We start from the raw sequence: 27,184 nt of genomic DNA, 5'->3' as shown, positions 1-27,184 counted from the left end.
AGCTGGTTGGCTGAGTGTCGGTAGGATAACTCCGGCGAGCCGGGCTCTTTGTCCTTCACTGGCTGTGGGGCAGCTGCAGTCGGGTGGTGCGGCCCGAAGGGGCTAGTGGGTTAGGGAGCCTGCGATCCGCCGGCGGCGGGGAGGGGGCGGCCCGGGGGCGGCCCGGCTGGAGCGCGGGCGCGAGCCGGCGGAGCCGCTGCCCTAGCTGCGGTGCCGGTGCACGGCTCCCCGGAGGAGGACAGCGCCGAGCCGGGGCCCCGGGGACCCGGGCGGCAGCTGCTGCGGCGCGCGCCGCGCTGCGGGGGGAGGGGAGGGGGACTGGGACGGGACCTGCCAGTGCAATATGACTTTGGAAGAATTCGCGGCCGGAGAACAGAAAACTGAAGGGTGAGCAGGCTGCCCTCTCTGGGAAGGGGCCGGGGGGCTGCGGGCGGTGCTGCCGGGAGGGGACCCCCCCTTGCCTGGAGCGCCGGGGGAACGGAAGGTGAGGGGCGTCCGGGCGGGCAACCAGCTGGGAGGAGGGGCTGGGAGCCCAGTCCGGTGCGGCCGGAGCGGGCCCCCCGCCCCCTCCCGCCGGCGGCTTCTGCGGTTTGCAGCTTGGGGTGTGGGTTGAGCTCCCAGGACAGGAAGTGTCCCCGGGGCGGGGATGGGGGGGAGAGCAGCGAGTGGGGAAATGGCACTTTTCTCCCTGGGCCAGTGCGTGTGTGGACCCGGACATGCTTGCGTGGGTGGGCGCTTGCAGAAGTTGGCGTGCAGCTGCGCCCCGCGGGCACCCCGTGTCCCCCCGCGGAGCCCGAGAGGCAGTCTGGCCGGGGAATTATGTGCAGGGGCGTGGGGAGGGGGCGCAGGACTAGACGCGCCCCCGCGGGGTGACTGACGGCCCCGCGTCTCTTGTGCCCACTGTCAGGATGGACAAGGTCGGGGACGCCCTCGAAGAAGTTCTCAGCAAAGCCCTGAGTCAGCGAAGCATCACGGTGGGGGTCTACGAGGCGGCCAAACTGCTCAACGTGTAAGTGGATTGGGGGCGGCGCGCACCTGTCCAGTCCCCCCGCTCTCCCCCCGCGCGCCCCACTTTGGGGATCCCCGCTTGTTTACTTTCCCGGGACCTCTGCTTTCGCGAACTCCCCTATCTCGGCGTCTTTCCGTGATAGGGCGGCTCGGTGCATGCGTGTGTGCGCGAGTCCTGCGTGTGTGCACGCGTGTACCTGCGTCAGGGAGCTGGCGTGGGCGCCGCGGCCGTGCTCCGCGCTCGCCTGCGTGTGTGTGTGCGCGTCCCGGAGCTCCGCGCGGGTGCCCTGGGGGGGGGGCGGGTGCACGCGGGGCTCCCCCGGCCCCTGACGGCCTCGCGCCCCCTCCCCGGCTGCAGGGACCCCGACAACGTGGTGCTGTGCCTGCTGGCCGCCGACGAGGATGACGATCGCGACGTGGCCCTGCAGATCCACTTCACCCTCATCCAGGCCTTCTGCTGCGAGAATGACATCAACATCCTGCGGGTCAGCAACCCCGGGCGCCTGGCCGAGCTGCTGCTGCTGGGGACCGGGGGCGCGGCGGCCGCCGCGGGGGCCGAGCAGCCGCCCGACCTGCACTGCGTCCTGGTGACGGTGAGCGCGCAGGGGGAGGGGCGGCCGACGCCGGGGGGAGGGGGCTCGACTTTGCCCCGCCGAGAAGGCCGGCCGGACTTTCAACCGAAAGGGGCCGGTTTCGTCATCCAGACTTTCCCGGTCCGGAACATGCCCCGACAGGTTTGCTGCTTCCCAGGCCTGTCGGGAGAGGTCCCGGCTGGGCATGAGTCAGCACCCCGAGCTCGCAGCCTCCATCTGTCTGCCCCAGCCTCCCTCCCTCCCTCCCGTGACTAATTCTTTAGCAGCGCCGATTAGATAAAGCCAAATAAATTCCTGGCTCCCCCTCATTAAGGAGTCACCTCCATTCTCTGCCAGTCCGAGCTATTAATAGGCTCGCCGCGGAGGGGAGGGAAGGGGCAGACGTTGCTAATTCCCTGGAAATCCATTGGGGAGGACAGTGGAAAATTTCCCTGAAAACTTGCATTTTTTGAAAAAGGGCTGTGTTGTTTTAAACCTCGATGCCTGTTGGAGTTGGAGTTGCGAGGTAAAGATCAGAGGAGTAGAAATTTGGAGCTGGAACAGTAACATCACCCCCCCCCCCCCTTGATCTGGGAAAGGGCTGCTTTCCACTTATTTGGGGCCTTTTAAATACCACTGTTTTGAAAGCTGGCCGGTGAGTAAACAGCTCGGCCTTTGGCTGGCTCGTCTTAGAGTCACTTCCCCTCCACCCCCCCTTTCTTAAGTGCAGGAAGCAGGTATGCAGCTTGACTATTAGGAAACGGAGCTAATGCTTTGAATGTGTGAACTCATGCGTGGGGCCGCTCTCTCCCCAGTCCCTAACCGAGGCCGGGAACACGTCTCCAGGTGCCTTGGGTGACAAGAAAAATAGGCCCCTCACAGGCCCCGGCCCCGGCCCCGCCAGCTCGGCTTTCATGTGCAAAAGGAGGGACCACCTAGTGCTCGGGCCCCAGCTCTTGTTGTGTAAAAGAAGCTCATTCATATGGACAGATACTTATCACTCTGGCCCAACTCTCTGCCCGACTTGACCTCTGCGTTGCTTGGATCCGCTCCAGGAAAAGCATAATGCTGGCGGATATTTAGGTAGTATTTTGTAAGGCAGGCTGGAGCTGGGAGTGGAGGGAGCGGAGGCCAGCTTCGCCTTCCACTTCTGGATTTCCCCTCCGCCTGGAAGCCCCCTGAGAATGAAGGCATCTGGGAGTTTCCCCTAGTAACCCCTGCGAGGCAGCAGGGTGGGCGGAGAGTCGTGGAGTCGTGGCTACCACCCCCTCCGGCCTGATGTTAACTTACTGGGACTCTGGAGGAAATAGACCTTTCCAGGTTCTTCCCCCTCACACCAATGTCATGGTTATTCTTAGCAAGCCGGGGTTTCACAAATGCATCTCCGGTTTTGAAATAAAAGCATTCCTACTGTTATTAGCCCCGAATACCATCCCATTATTCGGAACAACATGATGCTATGAATAAGTTTTACAAAGCACTAATAAGATAATAATTTGCTGAAAACATTCAGGACTTAATGAAAGGATTCCATTTCTTTCCAGAATCCACATTCCTCTCAATGGAAGGATCCGGCCTTGAGTCAACTTATATGTTTCTGCCGGGAAAGCCGATACATGGATCAGTGGGTCCCAGTGATTAACCTCCCGGAACGGTGATGGCCTCCCACTGAAAGTAACCGAGTCCAGTTGCACTGAAGTTTTGAAATCCCTTTGTAGTTACTCAAACAGTTACTCCCTACATTGATGCAAGGATTACAGAAATTGATGTCCAGTAGGCTGACTGAGTCCAACTACAGTTCTTGGGGACCGGAGATTGATGACTTTGCAGAGGGAAAGAGAAGAGATTGAAGACAGAAAGCTGTTTGGAAACAAGTGAAAGTCAAAAGGAACCAAAAACATAAAACTCAAATTGGCAAAGAACCATGCTGGAAGGGGGAAAAAAAATGTATTCATTTAGGATGGTTGAGTTACATTGCGATAAACCAAATATGCATTGATGCAGTTTAAATGTACAGCAGTAGTTTGGGTATTTTTTTGGTTTATATGCCCTTCAAATGAAAGAGCAAAGGGGATAATTATATTTTAAAAACCGTATTTTATTGTATTTTGATGGGATGTTTAAAATCTTGGAGTTTTATTATGAATTGTACTAAGTTATTTTATGACATGAAAGGTTATTTATGCGATACATTTTTGGAATACAGTACCTGCAATAAACTGGTATAGAGTAATTGCACTATTCATGTTTTGGACTTGGTTTTTGTTTACTGGATTTTTGCTGGGGGAGAGAGAGTCAACTCCTCCCCCCAGCTCCAACCCGAAGAGGAGGAGGAGGGGAGGGGTGAGGGTTGTATCTTTGAAAAAGTAGCTAAGTACAGGACTTCCGGCTCTAGCTCTGGGCTTAATCTCGCCGGTTGCAGGGTTGGCTTATCTCGGGAACATTAGGGCCTACGGGTGGCCCTGGCGAGGATTTCTGGGATTTCTGGGCCCTGCAGCAACTGCTTCCAGATCAGCCGCCCTCCGCCCTAGCAGCTGTATGCATGGGCTACAGGGGCTTTGGTTAAATTATATGTGCTGGGGGAGGAGGAGGGAGGAAGATTAGAATTGGAAAGACTTAAGCCCCCAGATCTCCACCGGGTTTGGGGAATAGAGGTGAGCGGATCCAAACTGACACTAGAGAACGACTCCCGAATCTGACCGAGCACTGAGCTCATGCAAACTGGTGCTAGACAATCCCTTCGGAACCTGATGGAGCTCAGAGCTCCCGAACCTATTGGAGCTAGTCCAAACTGATGCAAAAGGATGACTTCCGAATCTCTGGGAGCCCTTGCTAGTCCAACTGGTGCAAAAGAACAACTCCCCAACCTGAGCTCTGAGCTAGTCCAAAGATAGAAAACAACTCTAGAACCTAACTGAGCCCTGAGCTAATCCAATTGATGCAAAAAGAGCAGGTCCCCAACCTGAGCTCTGAGCTAATCCAACTGGTGCAACAGAACAGCTCCCCAACCTACCTGAGCTCTGAGCTAGTGCAAAGATACAAAACAGCTCCCGAACCTAATTGAGCTCTGAGCTAATCCAAGTGATGCAAAAGAACAATTCCCCAGCCTAACTGAGCTCTGAGTCAGTCCAAAGATACAAAGCAACTCTAGAAACTAATTGAGCTCTGAGCTAATCCACTGCTGCAAAAGAACAGCCCCAACCTAACTGAACTCTGAGTCAAGTCCAAAGATTCAAAACAACTCTGGAACCTAATTTGAGCTCTGAGCTAATGCGACTGATGCAAAAGAACAACTCCCGAACATGAGCTCTGAGTTAATCCAATTGATACAAAAGAACAACTCCCCAACCTAACTGAGCTCAGAGTCAGTCCAAGGATATAAAATAACTCTGGAACCTAATTGAGCTCTGAGCTAATTCTACCAGTGCAAAAGAACAACTCCCGAACATGAGCTCTGAGTTAATCCAATTGATACAAAAGAACAACTCCCCAACCTAACTGAGCTCAGAGTCAGTCCAAGGATATAAAATAACTCTGGAACCTAATTGAGCTCTGAGCTAATTCTACCGGTGCAAAAGAACAACTCCCGAACATGAGCGCTGAGTCAAGTCCAAAGATACAAAGCAACTCTAGAAAATAATTGAGCTCTGAGCTAATCCCACTGGTGCAAAAGAACAGCCCCAACCTAACTGAGCTCTGAGCTAGTCCAAAGATACAAAACAATTCTGGAACCTAATGGTACTGTGAGCTAATCCCACTGGTGCAAAGGAACAACTCCCGAACCTGAGCTCTGAGCTAGTCCAAAGATGCAAAACAACTCTGGACCTAACTGAGCTCTGAGTCAGTCCAAAGTTACAAGATAACTGGAACCTAATTGAGCTCTGAGCTAGTTCAACTGATGCAAAAGAACAACTTCGGAACCTATCTGGGCTCTCAGCTCATCCAAAATGATGCTAGAGAATACCTCCCGAAGCTGACCGAGTTTCCCAGTTAGCCCCAGGGTGGGTGTGAGCTTGGGCTGCTGAATACTTCAGCCAAAGGCGGCTGTCGCCTTGTGGAATAGTCTTTCCCCCATTGCCCAACCTATGTCTCTCGGCTTCTTTTCCCTCAAAAAAAAAAAAAAAAAAAAAAAAAAAGCTTGAGGAGCTGGGACTCGCCAGCAAACAGCAGCTCCCCGCCAGGCCCCCGCCTCCCCGCCCCCCTGCAACATCAGCAAAAACTTGGGCCTGCGCTGCTCCCCTCCCCCGTGCACATGTTTCTACGGCTCACATCTGCTGTAAAGCAGGCTTTCTTCTGTTGATCGTAAACTCAATTAGTACAGGGTCATACCCAGAGCTGGTGCTTGGGGTATCCCGGCGGTTTCTTGCAGTTTACTTATTCCCAGGTGATTAAGGCCATAAGTAAATAAAGCAGCTGACGTTTTTAACCTATGACTAAATCGAGCAGGCTCCATGTTTAATGTGGAAGGGCCTTTCCCCCAAGGCGGTGTTCCCTGTAGGGGTGGAAGGTGTGTGTGTGTGTGCCGGGGAGCAAGACATTTCATTTTTCTTATCTAGAGCCCGGATTTCATGGTAGGGCAATCCCAGTGTGGAAAATCCATCGCCCAAGGCCAATTATTCATCTTGGTGGGATCCAGATTTGGAGGTAGATGAGACCTCAGAGCTACCCCCAGGGAGGTGAGGAAATGGGTCCCAAGTCACAGCTAAGGAAAGGCAGAGCTCAGATACCAAAGCCAATGGTCTTTCTTTTTTTGTTTTTTAATGGATCAAGTTAAAACTCAAATGCAAAACAGAAAAAAAGGAAAAAAAATAGAAAAAGCCAATGGTCTTTCTTTTTTTATGTATTTATTTTTTTAAAACAAATTACAAAATAGAAAAAAGAAAAAGGAGACAAAGAAAAAGCCAATGGTCTTGCTACACTGCCCCTGCTTTCAGGCTTAGAGAGATGCCCAAAGACCGGAGGGGAATCATATCAACAAATACATACATCACACAGAGCGCTAAGCACCTACTGTGTACCAGGCATAAGGCAAAAGCAACATCTCTGACCCAGGAAGTCGTCTTGGGATAGCAGAGAAAACGAGCCAACGACAAAGTACATACAGCGTAAGTGATTTGTCTAGGGTCATACTGCTAGGATATGTCTGACTCAGAACTTGAACCCAGGACTCGATCCTGCAATCATAAAGTTACCCTGAATAGCTCAGAGGAGAAATTAAGGCTTTATAAATCGTTGCTTAGAAAAGACAGTATTTGCCATTTTTGTATTTGGGCCGGTTTGTTTAAGGATTGTTACAACAGTAATGCTTTTTAAATTTCTTTCAGTTCGGCACTCGTCCTCCTATTTCCTAGTAAGAGCTGAGGAGACTCCCAGCCCCGAGTAATCTCCTCCAGCCAGCAGATGGTAAACACGGCCACAAAAGATTGCCTATCTCGGGCTGTCGCTCCGAAAATCATTGCCCAAAGCTGAGGGGCGTCCCGGCCACTTAAGCCCTTCTCCCTTTTTAATTCGGGCTGGGAACCCAAGTCGGGACCCCAATTCCTAATTAGTGGTGGATTGTAAACAAGCCCCAATCAGTCCCGTAGCACTTTCCCCTGGTGGGTGATGCAGCATTAATGCTTCGGGTTAATCTCCTATTTTTAATGGGATCCAATCCAAAAACGTGTCTTAATGAAAGACGGTCTGTGCCCTGGAGGAGCCTCTGCAGAGGACAGGGTTTCCCAAGTACCGACAAGAGGGGCGTTGCTGGTCCCTGGGGCTGGGAGCTTCTCCAAGTCTCTCCAGCTTGGTCCAAGAAGACTTTGCTGGAATAAAAGCCTTGGGAAAGGCATGATCCTAAATCTGAAATCCCCTGGGCAGGAACTGCTGCTACCCCGGTTCTGGCCTTCAATGGGGCTTCTTCGTCAAGACGGAAAATGTCTTGGATGAAAGGGGGTGACTCTGCTCTGGGTGACCCCATTTGGCAGACATACTGGAGTGGTTGGCCATAGGAAACTGAGGCAGATAGGGTTAAATGTCCAGTGAGAGGCCAGAGCTCCATCCACTGAGCCACCTGGCTGCCCTTGGGCTGCAGTCAGACTTTTGTTAAGAATTAAGATCTGCTAAGGGGGCAACAGATCATGGGGACAGAAGCAGAGGAGGCCACGGAGGTGTATCTGTCCTCAGAGACTGTAATTTAATAATAATAATTTAGTTTAGAGACCTGTGACCCCAAAGCATCACTGATTTAGGCAAGGAGGGACCCCTGAGGTCAGCTGGTCTACCTCACCCCCTCATTTTATCCAGGAGGAAACTGAGGCTCAAAGTAGGGCCCAAATCTCTGGGGTACACCAGTGGGACAGGTAAGAAGGGAAAGGTTTGAGACCAAGGCGTCCTGGCTCCCAAGTCAGTAAACTTAAATCTTTTAAAATTTATTTATTCATTAATTTAAAAAAATTCTGTCCCCCAAGAAAACTCCCCAAAGAAACCCCTCCAGACAGATTCCCCCAGGGGCCATTTCTAAAGGGATCGGTGGCCCACCCCCCCTCGTGCCATTTCTACCTTCTGTTGATGTCCCTGCACCCTCAATCAGCATGCCTTTATTAAGAGGGTTCCGGGGCCAGCACGTCCCTTTGCCAAGCCCAGGGGATGCCAAGAAGAAGGCTCAGCGGCCCTGGGGTGTTCCCAGACTTCCTGGGGGGCACACCTGTGAATCACTCTGGAGTTAGGAGAGGAGGCCTTGGAGGTTTGGGGCTGCAGCCAGGCCTCCCCAAGCCCGGGGAGGGAGGCTGTAGGTCTTTGCCATCTGTCTGAGGTGTCTGTCCCAGGTACAGGTGCTCCAGGCTGCCCAGTTGGGGGCCTCCCGGACCTCAGGCTCGGCAAAGGGCGGCTCCTTATCAGTCCCTGACTAGAGTCTGGCTCCCCCTTCTTATTTTCATTCTTTGCACATGCAGGGAGATACAGGAGGAGCGGTGATAAGGGCCGAGAAATGCTGACTGCCATTTTTGCAGAGAGGGCGCTAGACTCGACGCGGGCCTGGAGATCCCCTAATCTGGCCTCCTTGGATTGCCTTGAACTGCATTTTTAAAAGATTCCCTACATACATGGCCAGCTGAGACCAAGAAGGGAGAGCTGGGCTCAGTTTCCCCTTCCCTGTCCTCATCCATCCTGCTTCCTTCCTTCTTGCTCAGTCTGCACCCGTCTCTGCTCAGCTCCCCAGTCTGCTTAGCAGGCCCCCCCAATCTGCTCCCTTAGCAGCCCCCCCAATCTGCTCCCTTAGCAGCCCCCAATCTGCTCCCTTAGCAGCCCCCCCAATCTGCTCCCTTAGCAGCCCCCCCAATCTGCTCCCTTAGCAGCCCCCCAATCTGCTCCCTTAGCAGCCCCCCCAATCTGCTCCCTTAACAGCTCCCCCCAATCTGTTCCCTTAACAGCCCCCCCAATTTGCTCCCTTAGCAACCCCCCAATCTGCTCCTTTAGCAGCCCCCAATCTGCTCCCTTAGCCCCCCCCACTACTCCAGGGAGAACCGGGGCTGTCTCCAGCCTCCCCGGAATGTGCATTTCTTTGCTGGGGGTGCACAGGGATGAACCACAAGCCTGTTTTTGGGGGGGAGCCGTTCTCCATGCCCAAGCTGCTCCTGCGGGGATTGGGGGATCAGAGGAGGAGAAACCCCCCAGGGCACGGCAGGGAATCCAGCGTGGGGAGGGAGGGGGGAGGGAGGAAGGGAGGGAGGGAGAGCCTGGCCCCACTGAGCCTGCCTGGAGGGGGAAGCGGGAAAGCAAGGGAGATTTCCAGTCAGCTCTGGGGAAGAGGGAAGCTGATTCCGGCTAATCTAGGGCAGATAAGAGGCTGCTGGGAGGCCGGCCTCCAGTCGCTCCTGGCTCACCAGGCCCTGGAAAAGTAAGAAATAGGACTGGGCTGTCGCTGAGGGCCTGGAAGGGACCTGGGCGGCCACCTGCACCCCTTTTTACAGATGAAACAATTGAGGTTCATGAAGAGACTTCCCTCACCCCCTCAAATGCACTCTTGCTCTTGCAAGAGCCCCTTGCAAGCCTTAAAGCCCAGCTAAAGGCTGGCTATTGCTATGAATGCCCACGAGCACCCGGGGAGGAAGTGGCTGGGCGGGATTTGAACCCAGGGCCACCATCTCCGCCGAGTTCTGAGGTCTGAGACAAAACCTTGCTCTCCTCCGGAGAAGCTCCATCCGGCCTTCAATGGCTCACCTTTAGCACTTGCCTCTGACGCACATAATGGAGAGCCAGCAGTGGGCATGGAGACCCCCTCTTTCTGGTTCTCTCAGCCAAGACCCCCCCCCCCAATGTAACTCCCCCTTAGTGCGCACTTATTAAACACTTGCTGAATAACTGCGGGACCACACTGGGGAAGAGGAAGGTAAAGCCCAGGGCGGTCCGCAGCCTCCTGGGATTAGGCAGGGAGGCTGGTCCCGCGTTCTAGAGCCGGGAGGGGCGGGGCCTCGGCCGCGGGGCTCTCCCTGGGCACCCTCCCCTCCCCCTCGGCCCGTGCTCTTGTCCTGCTGATGATTCGGTAGCAGAAACGTCGGGAAGTCATTCTTTAAATAGCTTTGAGAAGCCCATAATTACACGTTGCCGAGTACAGAGCCTTCTCTCACTCGGCGTCCCGAGCTCGGGGCCTTCTGGTCCGACGTTTGGGGCCGGCCGGGCGGGGCCAGCGGGGCCCGGGAAGCCCCACGGACGTCTCCGTTCTCGGAGAGCTCCGTCTCCTCTCACCCTCCGACGTCCAGGGGACTTGTCCAAGGTCACCGCGTCCCCCGGAAGCTCTTCCTGCCCCCCTGCCTGGTCCTGCTTGCGGGCACTGCCGCCGGCACATCCCAGGGGCACCGCCGCTGGCACACTGGATTTGGGACAGCAGAAGCTGCCCCGGGCCGGAGTTCGAATCCAGCCTCAGATACTTCCCAGCTGGCTGGTTAACCTCTCTCTGCCTCGGTTTTCTCCTCTGGGAAATGGGGATTTTAAAAATTGTGCCTGTTGTGAGGACAAAAGGCTTTCTTTAGCAAGCGCTCTGCAGAGCTTTTAAGTCAAAAACTGGTGTCTTTGTCCTTGTGGCAGTGACCAGGACACTGGCTTTGGGGTTGGACACCGGGGATCAAGACCCCACTCCCCCACTTGGGGAGCCCGGGGGAAGGCCCTTGGTTGTAAAAGGGGGAGACCGGCCAGGGTCCCTTCCAGGCTCAGCAAGGCCCCAGGGGAGCAGTGAAGGCTGGAGCCCCGCTCCCCACCTCCCCCTGGGTCTTCCAGCGACGACATAGAGCATAGATGGGGATGGTGCAGACTCCCTGAAAGGAGGCTGGAGTCAGAGGCTCTGGGGTGCAAGCCTGCCCTTTGCAGCTCTGGGACTCTGGGCCAGTGCCTTCTCTTGGATCCAGGGGTGGGAGAGGGTTGTTCAAAGCAAGCCCGTGTGTGTGTGTGTTGGGGGGGGGGGGGCTGACGAGGCCGGAGCAGCTCCCTGTGAAGGACTCTGGAAGGTAGGTGGACTCTTGCACGTGGAGCTGGGGAGGCTCACTTGACAGAGGGGGGAGCGGGTTTCAGTGACTGACCCGGGTCACAGGGAAGGGGGTTCTTGAACCCAGCTCCCCCCCATGTCTGTTCATTCTGCATCGCCTGGATGACAAAGGAGGGAGCCGTTCAGTGGCAACGAGGCTGGCTCGGGATCCCGGGCCCTGGCCCCCAGAAGGCCTTGGGGAGCTGGTTCTCCTCTCTGCCCAGTTGGCTGATATTGATATTGCAGCGGAGGCCTGGGCTCACAGGTCCCTTTGGGGCTAATTCTGTGACTCTCCGACTAATCCAACAAGAAGCTTTTCCCGAGGGGGAGGGCCGGGCTGGGAAGAGCTACCGCCCCCTCCCACGAGCTCGGGCCTGGGGAGGGGGGGGGGTGACTGACACATGATCGCAGACTAGCAAAGGCTGGTTATGCTAAGGGGGAGGGGCAGCTGCCGCCCTGGGACCTTCCCGGCTCCGCTTGGGGGGTGGGGGGGCCTAGCCTGGCCGGCCGCTGGGCGAAGGGAAGGGGCCGAAGGGCCTCCCAGGGTGGGGAGGAGCAGGGGACAGGGGGCAGCCATCAGGCCGGCCCGTGGCGGGCCAGAGGAGCTGGTGCGTCCCCCAGGGCTCTGGAGCAGGGAGCGGCGGGCCGTTGGAGGAGGTGGATATGGGAAACTGAGGCAGAGTCGCTCTCAGGAGAGCTCTCCAGCAGTCAGCCCACAGGAGATGGGGGGGGGGGGAGGAAGGGGGACAGATGAGAGGGACCTTGTGCTGGGAAGCTTGAAAAGCCTCGGCAGATGGCTGGCTCTGGGGGAGGGGCCGAGATCAAGGGCCGGGGGAATCGGCCCGGCCTCGGGGCGCTGACAGCCGGGGGGGACTGGGGATTATCCGAACAGTTCGGGGGGGCGGGGGCTTCCCGAGAAGGGGTGGGGCAAGGAGCGCTTCCCGAGTGCTCTGGGCCGGGCTCTGAGCCGGTCTGCACAGGTGCGACCCGCTGATTCTCGGGAGGCAGAAACCGGGACAGAGCTTCCGTGACGTTTCAGGGTCCCTCCCCACGCGGCCACCGGGTCCCTAGGGACTTCAAAAAGGCCCAAGGGGCTGAGCCCGGGGAGGGCCCCTCAGCATAAACATCACTGGGGGGGGGAGGGGAAGAAGGGACACTACTCTCCTCCGAGAGGCCGCAAGAACCGGTGCAACGGGGCTGGGCTGGAGATCAAGCCCCGGATTCGAATCCTGCTTCTGCTACCACGTGACTTCACCCCTCCCGTGGGGGCGGTAGTAGGGGCCGGTAGGAAAGTGCTCCGCGATTCCTCGCAGGCTACAAAAATGCTATTGTTAGCGTCTCACTTCCCATTGTCATTGCCCAGTTACTAATTTTAGCAAGATGGGTAACTGCCGCAAAGTCCCTGCCCCTCCCCCCAGCTGGCCATGTCAATCATCGACAGTGAGTAAGAGGTGCGTGGGTTTCAGAAGGACCCGAATTCAAATCCGGCTTTTGTGTTCGCCTTTACTTCTATCAGCCGCGCGAGCCCGGCTCTGCCCCGGCTGGTTTCCCCAGAGGTAAAGGGCGTCCATCCCAGCGCCCATCTCCGGGGCGGCCGTGAGGTCCCGGGGCATCAGGAGCTGGAATTCCCAAGAGACCACGCGCGCCGGGCTGGCCGCCAGCCTCGAAGGGCTGCGTGGACATAAACGGGCGCTACTAACGTTGTCACGGACCTCCCTCACCCCGGGACCCGGCGCCCGGCCCTCCCTCACCCAAATCCAGTCTCCGAATGTCACCGGTCACCCCCCGACGGCCACAGGCTCAGGGAGGAGCTCGGTGAACATTGTCGCCCCATTCTATAGATAAGAAACTGAGGCTCAGAAACGGAACGAGTAGAGCCGGGATTTGAACCTGGGTCCTTTGCTCCCAGCAGAGGCTGGCATGTGCGCAGTCTGGGTGTTGCCCGCCTTCCCCACCAGGATGGAAGAAAAGGGGGAAAGTTATTGTCTTGGCTGCCCGGGACCCGGACGGGTGCTCAAAGTGCCCTTCTCCCCCAGGGGCGGAAGCAGGGAGAAAGGCTCCAAAGCATAGCGGGGAAAGTGGCCTTCTCCCTCAGGGGCGGAAGCAGGGAGAAAGGCTTCAGACCACACAGGAGGAGGGATGGTCCCGAGTGAGAGGGAGAGCGGCAGCGAGAGGGTTACGGCCTCAAGGCCGGTCTCCCGGGAGGAAATGCCCTTGCCCTCGGTGCCCTCAGATAAAGGCCCACCGGCCGTGCCGGTTCCATCCGTCAGCCCCGGGGAAGGCCGGGGACCCCTCTGACGAAGCGCCGGTGAACAGAATGAGACAAGCGGAGGCCGATTCAGAATAGAAAGCCATGATGTTTTTAATTCGTTTGATTGGTTTCCGTGCTATTGAACATATGAGCTGGGAGAGAAATGCTTCCATCTTTGACAGTCTTTCAGACGATGATCACAGTGTCAAGGTTATATACGACACAACATACAAGGAGCCAGAGAAGGCTGTGAGACGGCTGAGTCTCAGGGACTAGAAATCAAAGGCAAATTTTCGGGGACACCCAAAGGACACGGAGGGGAGTTACATGAACAATACAGAGAACATTAAGCAAGTCACAGAGTCCATAAAGTCGGGAGGAAACAAAACACCATCATCACCACAGAAGTAACAAGGTCAGTTTTTCCAATTGTGAGAAAATAATGGGAGAAGAAACACTTTCGGGGGCTGTTAGCTCGGGGCGACATGAGAAGGGAGCGACATTTAGATATCAGCACAGCGATGCTCACAGCACGAAGATGGCGGCGGGAGAGCGAGGATCGTTGGACCATGGAGCTGTCCAGTTGGAACGACCAGAAGTCACCCGGTTCAGTCCTTTCTTAGACCAGGGGACTGTGGGGTCAGATCGGGAAGTGAGTCACCCGGTGGCGGGCAATCCCGGCTCACTATTCTATTACCTTCGACTTTGGAACCATGGAAAACCTCTCTGAAAATAGTGCTTTAGAGCACGTGCCCAGATGGGACACCTTGGATGAAGGCCTTGGAGCCTTGACTCAAGGAGCTGGGGAGGGGAGGGGAGAATCAGATTTATTCTGTTTGGCCCCAGAGGGCAGAAAATAGATCAATGGAGGCTGGAGGTCAGGAAACTCTTCCCACCGATTAGAACTCTCCCAAAGTGGAAGGGTTCGCCTGGGAAGCTTGCCGGTTGGAGCAAGGACTAGGTGACCACACATTGGGGATGTCATCCCGGAGAACTTTTTCCAGTACGGCTTGGCCGAGATGACTTCTGGGATCGTTTCCAACTGAGACAGTTTATGATTCAGAGAAAAGGATGATTTGATTAATTTCCGTACCACTGCCAATAAGCCAGAATTAAAGATTTCGATCTGAAGTTTCTAGATTCGATTTTCTCCTAATTATTCGAATTAGATCTTTGAAAATTATTACTCACTCACTTAGTCATATAGTCATTTTTTGGTAGAAGGGGGGACAGCAAGGAAGGATTAATTTATGTTCGAATTCACTTCCTATGCCCGTGAATCTTTTCGAAGGTATAGCTCAAAAGAAAGAAAGAAATTCAGGGTAACCAGATCGCTAAATGTCATTTTCTCGTTTCATTTAAAATCGAGAAAGTTAGCTATAACAGAACTGAAAAGACAGCTGAACATATCCTCCACCATTTGTTTTTCTAGCCTCTGCCTCAGATTTAAAGATGCCTCTGCATTTCCATAAATCTCTATGATTCTGTTAAAACATATGCACATTTATATACACTAAAATATTGGTATAAATTTTTCTTCTGGTGGTTTAGATGAAAAAAGTATAAAAATTGTCTCAATTGGGCTGAAAGCAAACACCAGACCTTTTCTCTAAAAGGTGAATATGGCACTTTTGATTTTAATTCGCCCAGGGAACTTAAAAACCAGATTCGTAGGAAAAAAGAGCAAGCAGACACAGTGTATCACTTGTTCATCGATTATCTGGTACGTAAAATATTTCCCCTGTTCAAAAGGTGTTTCTGTAAAAGATTTTTGGGACCAATAAATTCTATTTAGCACATGGTCATGGCACTGAGACCTTGGGTTTAAATAAAAACTGTACAGACGTGTTGGAATAATGGAGGGAAAGGGATGAACTGAGAAAACAGCATATTTGCAAAACTACCATCAAAGTTCATACATTGAACCCACGCTGTAGAAAGTGCAGTGATAATCAAGCCAGAGGGTTACAGTTTATATATACACATCTGTGGGCGTATATCTCTGTCAACATTACGGTGGTAGCTGAAAAAAAAAAAAATCATACACCCAGACATCTGCCCCAAATCATCACAGCAGCTGCTCCAAGAGCGGCTGAACCTTACAAGGGGGATCAAGCCGGTTAAATAAAAGTGACTTCTGTACTTCTGTTTAGCATAGACATATATATTATCTTTCCTCATATAATCTTTTTGGTTCTAGGTACATCAACAATGTTTTTGGTTCTAGGTCCATCCACACTGAATTATTACTTCTGTCTTGGTCCAGAAGCCAGGGTCTAGATCTGGGGTCATTTGGCTTTGGCTGCTGGTTGGGCAGCTGAGCCCATGCTTGAAGGCCTGGATGCTCTCCAGCAGGCCAGGGGAGAAGCAGGTGGAGCGGGGTAGAGGGGCCAGACCTGGCCGGGGCAAGCACAGTATTAGAAATAAGAGATTAAAGGGTCTGTTTAATACTACGGAGTAAGGGGCGACTCCCCTCAGTGGCGGGGTCCCCGTGGAATCAAGCTCTACTGCACTTTTTGCAACAGGCTGCGTTCTACATGGTTAGTGGTTAAAAATCAGAGTGGAAAATACGGATTAAATTGGGAAATGGTTGTTACAAAAATATGATCACTGAAGAAGGAGGGTGAGTGTGAGGAGGCGGTCGGGACCGGGAGAATGGTTTTCCCCATCTACGTAGCCGAATTAGTGTTTCGGAAGGGGGGGGGTGACCCTTTTGCTTTGGACACGGGGAGGGGAGGCCCTCCGTTTACTTGGGGATGGGACAAACCATAGAACTGAGCAGCGTTTTTCAAAGCTGGTAGTGAGGGCTGATGGCGAATCCCAGGCACGAAGGGCAAAGCCCCAATCTCCACAACAGTCGCCACAAGAAGGCAGGAGAATCTGTCTGATGGCCACGATCAATCCAGATGTGGAGGGTTTTTCTCCCAGACAGAACAAAGCACTCCCCAAAGGGGCTGCTACCTCCAAGAGCGTCTGCTGAGGGCCCATTAGACAGAATTCCCTTGGCTGACTGTCTGGAGCAGCATTCGTGGCCACTGGGATTCGTAAAGAATTTTGCTAATCACTCGCATTTCTGGAGAGCCTCCGAGGCTCCCCAGCTCGAGCCTGCGAGGGGCCAGGGTGCATCAGCCTCCCAGTGTGACAGATGAGGGAAGTGGAATTGCCACGGGACAGCGTCTAGCGCGGTCACTGCATGTTCTGCGTCCATAAGGACCCTCTTGACCTGCCTGGAGGGGCTGGGCCCAGAGGGGGCCATTTAAGTCCAGCAGAAAGTCCTCAGGACGTCCTCTGCTCAGCTCTGCAGTGACCTGAGCGGGAGGGGGAGTGAAAAGTGATTTCTTTACTTTGTATCTCTTTTTTTTTGGGGGGCGGGGGTATTGCCTTCTCTCACACTGCTTAGTCTTGCCTCCAGGAAGAGCAGGGCAGGGTGGGCTGCTAGGAATGGAAAACTCCACCTGTTGTTCCACTGACATCTTGGGCCTTTCTTGCTCGCCGATCCACAAACTAGGATTAGGTAAGGGGAGGGGGTGAAGAGACCCTCACACAGGTAAGATTTAGGGAAGGGGAGGGGGGGGAGGAGAGAGAATGGATGGACCTATAAGAGGAAAGGAGGCAGACTCCCCCAATAAGCAGGGTAATTGATTTCCTTTTCTGTGGAGAAAACCATATTTATGCAACCTCCCTTCTCTGTCAGTGGGCCATGGATACACTTCCCCTCCTTCTGCTTGACCTTGGAAGGTTGAACTAGGAGCAACAAGGGGAAGCAAATTTCGATTTGAGGTTAGGAAAAATCTCCTAGCCCTTCGGGTTATCCCAATGGGTCACCTGGCGAGGTGACCTTTCTGGAGGTCTTTGAGCAATGACCACTTCTTAGTGTAGATGGGGAATGGGCTGGATTAGGCCGGGGTTTTTAACGAGGGTCCATAAACTTGGGTTTTTTTTTTCCTATTTTGATAATTTCGGTAAAACTGCTTTCCTTTGTTGTAATCCTATAAATTTTATTTTATGAATTAAAAACAAAACTCTGAGGTGTCCGTGGTCTCCGGAGGGGGGACAGAAAGGATACGTGTTTAGGCACGGGTTGGACAATCCGGCTCTGGGATTTTGAGATTCTGTATCCTGACTGTGCTGGGTCCGTAAAAGCAAAGGGGGCCCTCACAGCGTAGCACCTCGAATTACAAGAGGGGTTTGTTTTTCGCTCTCTTAAATTGGCACCGTTTGTATTTAGGCCGTGAGGGCCAGAGAAGCAAACAAGAGGGTGACGACGATGAGAAAGTGATCGGAATTTGGTATCGTGAAAACGACTCTTGGGGGGCGGCCGTCCCCGTCACCCCGAAGCCGTAGGCGGAGGCCGCGGGGGCCGGCTGGAGGCAGAACTCGGGGGCGGGGGGCTAGAAAATCTGCACTTTGAAATGTATATATACAAAGTCATATATACACGCCAAACACATGCGAGACTCGGGGACTGTACAGAGAGGCACCGGGCCGATTACGGGTGCTGGAGGGGAAGCGTTTTAGAGACCCGCGGGCCTGGGGGATCTGGAAAGAGGAGGAGGCAACTTTGGTCTTCCCTCAAATCAAAAAGCAGATCACTGGACAATGGATTTACACAGAAGCTGAGCCCAACCAGCATCCCTTAAACCGAAGCCGACCTAAGAGAAGAACCACCTGGAGTCATTTCAACTGAAACCAAGAACAAACGGACCGATTCCCATCCATTTCGTAAAGGGTACGCTCTAAAGAGAGGGAGACTTTTAAAAACAAAGGCTTTAAAACTCATTTTTTGTTTGTTTGTTTGTTTGTTTTTACAAGTTAAAAGCATTTTCGTTTTTTAGCAGTGGTTACCAAGTGAGCGGAAGGGACGTTTCTTCATGGAGCTGCTTAGATCATGGGGGGCGGCACCGGGGGGCTCCCCAACGCCCTATAAGATGATGCACGTTTTTTTATCCTTGAAGGGGTTTTCTGAAGTCGGGATTCCCATGAGCAAAGGATCCCCCCGGGCATGCTCCTCGCAGTAGGACATGAGGTCCGCAGACGCCTTGGACACCTGCAGGACACGCCAACCAAAGGGAGAGGAAAGAAGGAAAGAAAGAATAGTAGGAAAAAAAAGTCAGTCTGCCTCCAAACTTGTAAAACTCGTCTGGATCCGGGGCAGGAGCTACCGGATAAAAGACAATGCGGCAGGTATGTGGGACGGAGTTCAAAAAAAGGAGGTTTGGGCCAGGGCCAAGTTACCCCAAGGCCTTACAGTACAGAATCGGCACCGCCTGAGCCAGGCCCGTCCCCCGAGGGCGCCCCGGATCCCACTGGGAACGGGCGTCCTGACCTGGGTCTCTGGCTCCCAGGCTCGCGCCTCCCCGGCCTCCCAAGGATGACGTGTCCGGATAGGCGACTGCTCCTGGGGCTCGTCCCCCCCGGGGACCGCGGGACCCCAGACTCTGGCCCAGCCCCTGAGAGTGCAGGGGAATAAAGCGAGCAGCTTTGTGCCCGAATCACACGGGGGAGCCCCGCGCCTCTGGCGGGAAAGTCCTACGTCGCAGATTCTCAACGGGAGGGAATCTCGGGTCACCTCGCTCAAGATGGAGAAACTGAGGCTTGGGGCCGTGGGGCAGCAAAGTCAGGGTTCTGAGCCCCAAATCCACACCTGACAGAGCCTCTCAGTGGACGGATGAGGAAACTGAGTCTCAGGGTGGTGAAATCGCCAAAGTTACCCGGGAACGATACTGGAACAGCCGGGAGCTTTTAACCCTCAATGTTCCCCCATTGCTTCTGGGGGGGAGCAGTGACCCCCGCGTTCCAGCCTTTCTGGGGAGCCCCCAAAATGGCATTCCTGAGATGAGACCACACAGCCCCCAGACTGCTGCTGGGGCTTCTTCCAGGAGCCTGCACCCCCGCGGCCCCCAGAGCCCCCCGGAGCAGCCTTACCTTGATCCTCTCTATGGACGCCTCCAACCTCAGCTGCTGGACGGTTCGCCGGGCCTGGGCCACGCTGTTGGTGTTGGTGGTCTTGCTGGACATCTTCGGGGAGGTTCCGGACGGGATCTGAAGGGAGACAGGGGCCACAGGGCTTTAAAATGGCGCGCTCGCTACAGTTCTGCAGAATCCAGAGACGGCGGCGTCTCTCCGCCCCGGCACCCAGCAGGCGCCTACTAAGTGCTTTGTGAATGGAAATCAGTGGCTCAAGCTAGCTTCCCCGCAAACCAAGGCTTCTGGGTGTTTGCATTTGGACTGGGACCTGGAGAACCCGGGCAGGAAGCTTCCTGCACTAACTAAGCAGCTCAGTGACCCTGGCTAGGTCATTGTACATTCCCCGGGCCTCAGTTCCCCCATCTGTAAAATGGGGGTTGGTCTTTTAGGATTACTTTCGGCTCTAAGTCTAGGCGCCAAAGAACCACCTCTACTGATGGAGAGCCCGTGGCCGGCAGATTTCCAAGGGTTCAGCCCGGACTGACCCCCAGTCACCCCAGATGTACTCAGGCGAAGCTGAGGCTCTCCCGGGGCTGCCGGGAGCCTCGGACGAGGTGAAGCCCACAAAGGCCTTTAGAAACCTTAACCGCCAGTTATCGTCCCTTTACCCACGTGCCATCTGTTGGATTTCATTCAAAAACCATGTATTCAGCGCCGGACGAGTCCTGGGGGGACCAGACCTCCCAGTGGGGACACAGAGGGTCCCAAAGCCGGGGCCGGCAGCTCCCGCCCCCTGCTCTGGGGAGGCCACGTTCCCGCTCAGAAGCACAGGAAACGGTCTGGACCTTGACCTCCCACCCTCTGGCTCCCCATCTGCAGCGTCCGGGGATTGGCCAAGGCCGCCGAGCTGGCTCGGGGAAGCGGGGAGCCCTTAGGTGTGGCTCCCTGGAGCCTGGGCCAGGCAGGAGCCAGCCAGGCGGGGCGGGGAGGGGAGAAAAGGGGGCGTCCCAGCGAGGAGGCTAGAGCAGCGCTGGGGACGCCCCGAGAGGTCGCCGGCCGAGGCCACGAGGACCGAAGCTCCCGCGGCTCGGGCTTGGGCTGTGCAAGCCGGCTTTCCGGGGCCTGCAGGTGGTGTCACAAATACCCAAGGCCCCGGGCAGGAAGAAGGTTCCCAGCCCAGGCCCGAAGCAGGAACAGGTCCTGCCACCGGCACTTGTATGTCTCCCATCAAGTGCTGGAGCTCAGGAGAAAGGTGGAAACGGCTCCTGCCCTCAAGGGCGCATGTTCTAGCCCCGGGAGAGGTCTGGCACACAGAGAGAGGCTTCCCTCCCCATGAGAATTTAAGCCCCCTGAGGACTGGGGGGGGGGGGAGAGGGATATACATACATACACACACACACACACACACACACACACACACACATATAGTTAATATACTCTTTAGCTAAGTACTTAGTAAGTTTTCTTCCTTCCTTCCTCCCTCTCTCCCTCCCTTTCTTTTTTCCTTCCTCCCTTTGTTTCTTCCTTGCTTCCCTCCTTCCTTTCTTCTTCCCTTCCTTCCTCTTTCCTCTCTCCTTCCCTTCCTTCCTTTCCCTTCTTCCCTGCTTTGTTTGTTTGTTCATTCCTTCCTTGTTTCCCTCCTTCCTTCCCCCTCCCTTCCTTCCTTCCTCCCTCTCTTCCTTCTTTTCTGCCTTCCTGTCTCCCTCTCTTCTTTCCCTTCCCTTCTTCCCTCCTTTGTTTGTTTGTTCCTCCCTCCCTCCCTTTTCCCCTTCCTTCTTTCCTTTCCTCCCTCCTTCTTTCCTTCCTTTCTGTCTGGGACCTTTATGTTCCCAAATATTTCCAGCAGCTCTTTTTGTGGAAGCAAATAACTGGAAATCGCACAGACCGGAGACGCCGTCCATGGGGACGGACACATCGCGCTTCCTGATTGTGATGGAATGTCATTGTATCATGAGAATGAAGAGCGGGAAGGTTGCAGGAAAGCCTAGAAAGGTTCACATAACGGACACAAAGCGAGCAGAGCCCAGAACGCCGTGCCCAGTGATGGCACTACCGTGTGACGATGGCCCGAGAAAGACCCGGCCACTCTGATCACCACCCTGAGCGCAGCCAATTTCATGGCTCCCAACTCCCAAGTCTCTGAGAAAGAGCGGCCGGAGCCCGAATGTGGCTGGAGCCCGAACACTGCGGGCCGGAGCCCGAATGTGGCTGGAGCCCGAATGTGGCCGGAATCTAAACACCGCAAGCCAGAGTCCAAATGTGGCCGGACCCCGAACACCGTGGGCCGGAGCCCGAATGTGGCCGGAGCCCGAATGTGGCCGGAGCCCGAATGTGGCTGGAATCTAAACACCGCAAGCCAGAGTCCAAATGTGGCCGGACCCCGAACACCGTGGGCCGGAGCCCGAATGTGGCCGGAGCCCGAATGTGGCCGGAGCCCGAATGTGGCTGGAATCTAAACACCGCAAGCCAGAGTCCAAATGTGGCCGGACCCCGAACACCGTGGGCCGGAGCCCAAATGTGGCTGGAGCCCGAACACTGCGGGCCAGAGCCCAAATGTGGCCGGAGCCCAAATGTGGCCAGAACCTGAACACCATGGGCCGGAGCCCGAATGTGGCCGGAGCCCGAATGTGGCCGGAATCTAAACACCGCAAGCCAGAGTCCAAATGTGGCCAGAGCCCGAACACCGTGGGCCGGAGCCTGAACACCATAGGCTGGAACCCAAACATGGCCAGAGCCCGAACACCGCGGGCCGGAGCCCAAATGTGGCCAGAACCTATACACCGTGGGCTGGAGCCAGAACGCAGGCTAGAAGGGCGCTATCAGGGCTGTGTTTTTCTGTGTTTTCACAACACTAACATGGTGATATTCTCATGACTGCTTGTTTACAATCTGTATGAAACTGTTTACTGTCACCGGGGAGGGGAGAGGAGGGGAAGGGGGGGGGGAGAGAGAGAACTGGGAAGTGAAAATTTTAAATTTTAAAAACTGAATGTTAAACAATTTTTACCTGTAATGAAAAGAGAAGGTGCTCGTGGGGAGCCAGACCGTGGTTCGGGGGGCCCTAAGTTTGGAGGTCCTGGGACCTTGGGGGTCGCCTGGTTTCCAGATGAGGAAGCCGACCCCCAGGGGTCACTAGGACAACAAGCTGCAGCTCGGACCCCCTGCTCTGCCTCTGTCGGACAGCGCCGGCCCTGGGCCCCGAGTCCCCTTCTGGGCCTCGATTTCCTCATTTGTAAAAAGCAGGCACCGGACTGAGGTCCTCCAGGGAGATTCTAACCCTCTGCCCCTAGCGCCCCGAGCTGGTCGGGGTCTGAGGCTGGATTTGAATTAGGTCTCCCTGATTCAGGCCTGGGCTCTAACTCCGGCGCTGCCCCTAAGTGCAGGAGACACAAACCGATGTAAAAACAGATGCCCTCAAGGAGCATCTAACGGGGGAGACAACAGGCAAACAAATCTGGAGGAAGGGGCCTGACCTGGGACAGAGAGGCAGTGAGGAACCGAGGGAGGGCAGCAGAATTTGGGGGGACCCAAAGGAAGGGGACGGCGGAGGGCCAGGAGGCCCCAGGGTTTAGCGGGTCGGCCGTGGCCGAGAGGAGCACCTCCTGTCTCCAGCACCGTCTGCCAGGAATCCTGCCCGGCAAGCAGGACTTGGGGGCAGGCGGGTAGGGGGACTGGCTCAGGGTCTGGGGTCCCAGCATGCTACTGGGGTGAAATGAAGTGCCCATGGCTCCTTAGCATCAGAAGCAGGACTCGAACCTGAGAAGCCAGGGAGCTGACTCCAAGGCCCAAAAGAGGGTTTGGGCTGAATAGCTCTCCAAGTCCCAGGGTCCGGCACACAATAGGTGTGCACACAATACATGTGCTCACGATACATAGTGCACACAATAGGCACACAATACATGCTCAGGACTGCTCCACTGCTTTGCCTTCTCCTCCGAAGGGCCACGGGGGCAGGCTGGCTCTGTCGGCCTTCTGAAGGCCCCCTCTGACCCATGAGCTCCTTAGGGGGCCCGGGTACCCGCCGGATGTGCCGGGAGCCTGAGGAGGAGCAGCGGCAGCCGGCAGGGGTCCCCGGCTTTCCTCTGCAGCTGCCGCCCGCTGGCCCTCTCTGCCCATGGTTAGCTGGCTCAGCACCTCCTCCGGGCTCTCTGAAAGCTGCCCGTGTGGACAGAACAGGCTGGAACATTCTCCCGGCTCGGAGCTCTCCATGTGGCCCCGGCAGCCTCCTGAACCACCCACCCTGCCCTCTCACGGCCTCCTTCTCTCCTCTTTGGAGGAGGCTGGGGGCCGGGGGCCTTGGAAACCTCTAAAAACAAACCAGAACGAGGCTTTGTCACAGGAGGACGCTCGCCGTGAGGCAGCACCCGTCCTGGTGCAGTCCCTGAGAGCTGCCGGGGTGTTGCAAGCAGAGTGATCGGCCCAGAGCTGGAGCATTCGAACTCGGGGCCTCCCCCTCTGCACTCTGAAGGATTTCTTCATTCCCCCCTTGGGTTCTGTTTGGGGTTAATGACCGGGGAGGGCGTGATTCGATGGCATTCCACAGCCTTTATAAGCACCTGCTGGATGCAAGGTGCTGGGAGACGTGGAGTTTGAATCCAGCTTGCAGCTGACCACCTGTGGGGCCCGGGTGGACCGCACGGCTCCGGAGGTGTCTTCCAGCTCTGCGGCTGGGATCTGGTACACAGTAGGCGCTTAATGAGTGCTTAGTTATTGATTCTAGTGCTCTCTCATAGAGTCTCTTGTAAAAGGAAGGAGGGGGGAGGAGATCTCTAAATCTAGGACTCACACAATCAGTCCCTGCCCTCAGGGAGCTTCCGTCCAGCCCCAATTTGTACTTTGGGCTCTTCCAGTTCCACCCAAGCTATTTATAGCCTTTCATGTGGTGGCAAACAAAGTGGCCGAGCCACCCGCCAGGGTCCCACCCGCCCCCGGGGCTGGGGCCAGGGAGCAGCGGCTCCTCCCTAGGCGGGTTTGACCTCCTCCCACCTCCCTGGGCTGCGGGGCGCTCCAAAGAGGTAATTATTATTTTGTTAAATAAAGCTTATTTTCAAAACCCAAGCCTAGTTTCCGAATGTTCTCTCCCACCCCCCCCCATGTGGCAAGTCATACCATATATGTCAAAGGGGTGCAGTTCTTTGAGCCGATTGCACGAGAAGAATCAGACCCAAAGGGAGAAAAACGAGAACGGAAGCAAGGAGCGGAACCCCCTGTCGGGATCCGCACTCGGGGCCGGTCTGGGGGCTCTCCCCCCACGGGACCCCCGGCCCGAATCCAAGGATGGTAAGGACGTCGCGGCCCTCCGAGGGCGCTCTATCTGCCCAGGCGTGGGTGCGGGGCGGCCCGCCGGCTACTCTTAGTGCACTTGTGTCCCCGACAACCCCGCTGACTCCGTCTGCGCCTTGCAGGGCCTCAGTTTCCCCGAATGTTAAATGGGGGAGCAGGACTCTGTCCTCTGAGGCTCTCCCTGCGGGAACCTGTGATGCTGGGGGGAGAGCTTGGGGGACTCTCTGCAAACAGCAATCTTTTAGCCCCAAGCTCGGGGCGAGAATCAGAGTCCACAGGCCTGACCCCGTCCCGGGCGGCCGCCGGCTCCTTTATCCTGGGCGGTGGGTGCCAAGGAGGGGATCTGGGGGCCCGGGGTGCTGGAGCAGGGGCCGGCAGCCCCACACTGCCTGGGGTTGCTTAGGCCTGAGGCGGCTCTAAAGCCAGCCCTGAGTGGGGCCGTGGCCCTGAGTGCTCGAAGACTTCCAAAGGAGAAGCTCCGAACCCGAGACTTCTGGGTCCGGAGCAGCTTTGTGTCCGCTCGGCCAGCCAGGGACGGGAACAGTTCCAAGGCCAGAGGCGACAGAAAAACGGGAGGGGGCCAGAGCGTCCCCGGGCTCGAGGCCGGCCCGCGGCTCAGAACAAGGCTGGGAAGGCGACCTCGGGCGCCCGCGTCGGTGACCCCCGTTTTCTACTGAGCCGCATCGGCTACGAAACCGGCGTGTTGGGAGCGGGCCGCAGGGGACGGGGGGAAGGGAGCCGCCCCCGACCTTCTGGCCCAGGACCGGGGCCCGGGCCCAAACTGAGGCTCCGGCCCGGATGGGGGGCCGAGCCCTCGGGGAGGGGGACGGGGGAAGGGAGAGCCGTGGGGGGGCCCTGATGGAGCATCGCTCCCACTTTCGGAAGTCCTGGCTCGGTGCTGACCAGAGCCGGGGCCTCGATTTCCTCATTTGTAAAATGAGAACGTGGGGAGCGGGAAGTTGGATTAGATCATCTCTGCGTCTCTTCTAGCTTTGAATCTGTACATGGTCCTGCATCTATTACCTAGTTGTCTATCTAAAGAGACACAGAGAGGTAGAGATAATAGAGAAAAGAGATAAAGACTGGCAGAGACTGAGAGAGACAGTGTGTCCCATGGAGGGAGCACCATGGGCAGGGGGCTCCGGTTCCCCCGACTGGTCCCCAGAAGGCCCAAGGCCCGGGGAGGGGTGCTCCCTCTGTGGGGCCGCCCTGCCTCTCTCTTCCCCTGGCAGACGCCGCCCCTTCCCCCTGCCGCTGGCCCTGGGCTCCCTCTCTCCGGCCCTGGGCTCCCTCTCTCCAGCCCCGGGCAGGGCCCTGGCAGACGCCGCCCCTTCCCCTGCCGCTGGCCCTGGGCTCCCTCTCTCCGGCCCCGGGCTGGGCCCTGGGCGGGGCTGGGCTGCACACGGAGGGTCCTAGTTTCCCTGGGTCTGGCGGAGGAGCCCCCACAGCCCCCCCTCCCCTGACCCGGCCTGGCCGCCGAGGTGGAGATCCACGTCCTAAGGGCCTCCCCCGGCTGCGCCCCCACCTGAACTTTCCAACGGCTCCCGGGCCCAAGGACTCCGTGGGGGGCAGCTCTGGCCCATCCTCCTGGCCACGGTCCAGAGCGGCCCCGGGCCTGGCCAGGCTTTCCCCGGTGTCCCTGAACCCCAGGAGGCCCCGCGGCTCAGGGCCGTCTCCCCAGCTGCAAGGCCCGCTCCCCAGCTCTCCCATCAGCCCTTTGATGTCTCCTCCTTTGAACTCCGGGAGACGCCCAGAGCTGGAGCCGGGTGTAGACACTGGCTGGGAGTCGGGCACTTTGGGAGCTGCTCCACCACCCGTCCTCCCCCGGGCTCCATCGCTGCCCCCCTGGCCATGCTCTGGGGGGGCAGCCCCCTTGCCGCCACGTTCCTCGCCCCCGGGCACGCCGGTCTCCCCGTGCCCTGGCATTCTCCCTGGCTGTCCCCCCACTGGCTCTCACCCCTCGGCTCCTCCTCGAGTCCTGGCTGAAGCCCCCCCATCCGGGAAGCCCTTCTGGCCTGCCCCTCCCAGGACCTTCGTCCTGGGACCAGCCTTAGCCCAGCCCCAGGCCCGGCCCCCGGGGACCCCGGGGAGAGCTCTCCCCCTTCTTTGCTTCCCAGGCTCCACCTGAGCTTCCTCACCTGAACAAAGACTCGGGCCGCAGGGATGTCGCTTCTGGGGGGCTGGGGAGGAAGACTCGGGCCGGGATGAGCCCCTTTGTGGCCTTTTCTGTGGGACCCCCTGGGGGTGGGGGCAAACCCCTGCCTGTGCCGCAGCCCCCGGGGTCTGGCCTGGGGGCTCCATCGTGCGGGGTGGCCCCGGGGGAACCGTGGGCCCGGGAAGACAGCAGGGCCCAATCTGACCCCAAACTGGCAGGTACCGGTGCTGCAGGGGCCCACCCACTCACTCACAGCCGCTCTGAGCTCCCGTTCTCATCTGCAAAGTGGGGATAACCGTCCAGAGGAGGCCACTGAAGGCCCCAGGGCCGCATCATTACTGGGGTCATTATCCGCCACGATGAGAACTCGGCTTTTCAAGGGTCACGGACCCCCTGCCTCATTGGGGTCTCACAAACGCCCTGACCCAGGAAGCCGTGTCCCCCATTTAGAGATAAGGAGGCAAGGCTCAGGCAGGGGATGGCGGAGGCGGACGTTTCTAGTCCTACGGGAA

General features: G+C 56.6%; 2 protein-coding genes across 4 annotated transcripts in view; one reads left to right on the top strand and one right to left on the bottom strand.

The window, feature by feature from the left end:
- Positions 1-239: 239 nt before the first annotated feature.
- On the top strand, positions 240-3,821 carry GADD45A (growth arrest and DNA damage inducible alpha). Its single transcript, XM_051999460.1, has 4 exons — positions 240-387; positions 908-1,009; positions 1,367-1,601; positions 3,125-3,821. The coding sequence occupies exons 1-4, from the start codon at positions 344-346 to the stop codon at positions 3,236-3,238; spliced, it is 495 nt and encodes a 164-aa protein (XP_051855420.1). The 5' UTR covers positions 240-343; the 3' UTR covers positions 3,239-3,821.
- Positions 3,822-13,413: 9,592 nt separating this feature from the next.
- Positions 13,414-27,184, bottom strand: part of GNG12 (G protein subunit gamma 12) — a 121,042-nt gene continuing 107,271 nt past the window's right edge. For 2 of the 3 annotated variants that reach the window (XM_051999462.1, XM_051999463.1), the window contains exons 3-4: positions 19,253-19,369; positions 13,414-18,374 (exon numbers count right to left, since the gene is read on the bottom strand). In XM_051999462.1, coding sequence (XP_051855422.1) covers positions 18,249-18,374; positions 19,253-19,345 — 219 coding nt within the window. In that variant the 5' untranslated portion in view covers positions 19,346-19,369 and the 3' untranslated portion in view covers positions 13,414-18,248. Of the gene's footprint in view, positions 18,375-19,252; positions 19,370-19,906; positions 20,013-27,184 lie in introns of those variants that run through there. The other variant, XM_051999461.1, reaches the window with a different exon arrangement.

This window comes from Antechinus flavipes, chromosome 4, assembly GCF_016432865.1.
Source record: "Antechinus flavipes isolate AdamAnt ecotype Samford, QLD, Australia chromosome 4, AdamAnt_v2, whole genome shotgun sequence".
In the NCBI taxonomy this organism is placed as follows: domain Eukaryota; kingdom Metazoa; phylum Chordata; class Mammalia; order Dasyuromorphia; family Dasyuridae; genus Antechinus; species Antechinus flavipes.
This window is presented reverse-complemented; position numbering and strand designations above follow the sequence as displayed.

Coding starts and splice junctions, on each gene's coding strand:
- GADD45A (XM_051999460.1), top strand. CDS start 344: ATGACTTTGGAAGAATTCGCGGCCGGAGAACAGAAAACTGAAGG. Junction 388..907: donor GGAGAACAGAAAACTGAAGG/GTGAGCAGGCTG, acceptor GCCCACTGTCAG/GATGGACAAGGTCGGGGACG. Junction 1,010..1,366: donor GCGGCCAAACTGCTCAACGT/GTAAGTGGATTG, acceptor CCCCGGCTGCAG/GGACCCCGACAACGTGGTGC.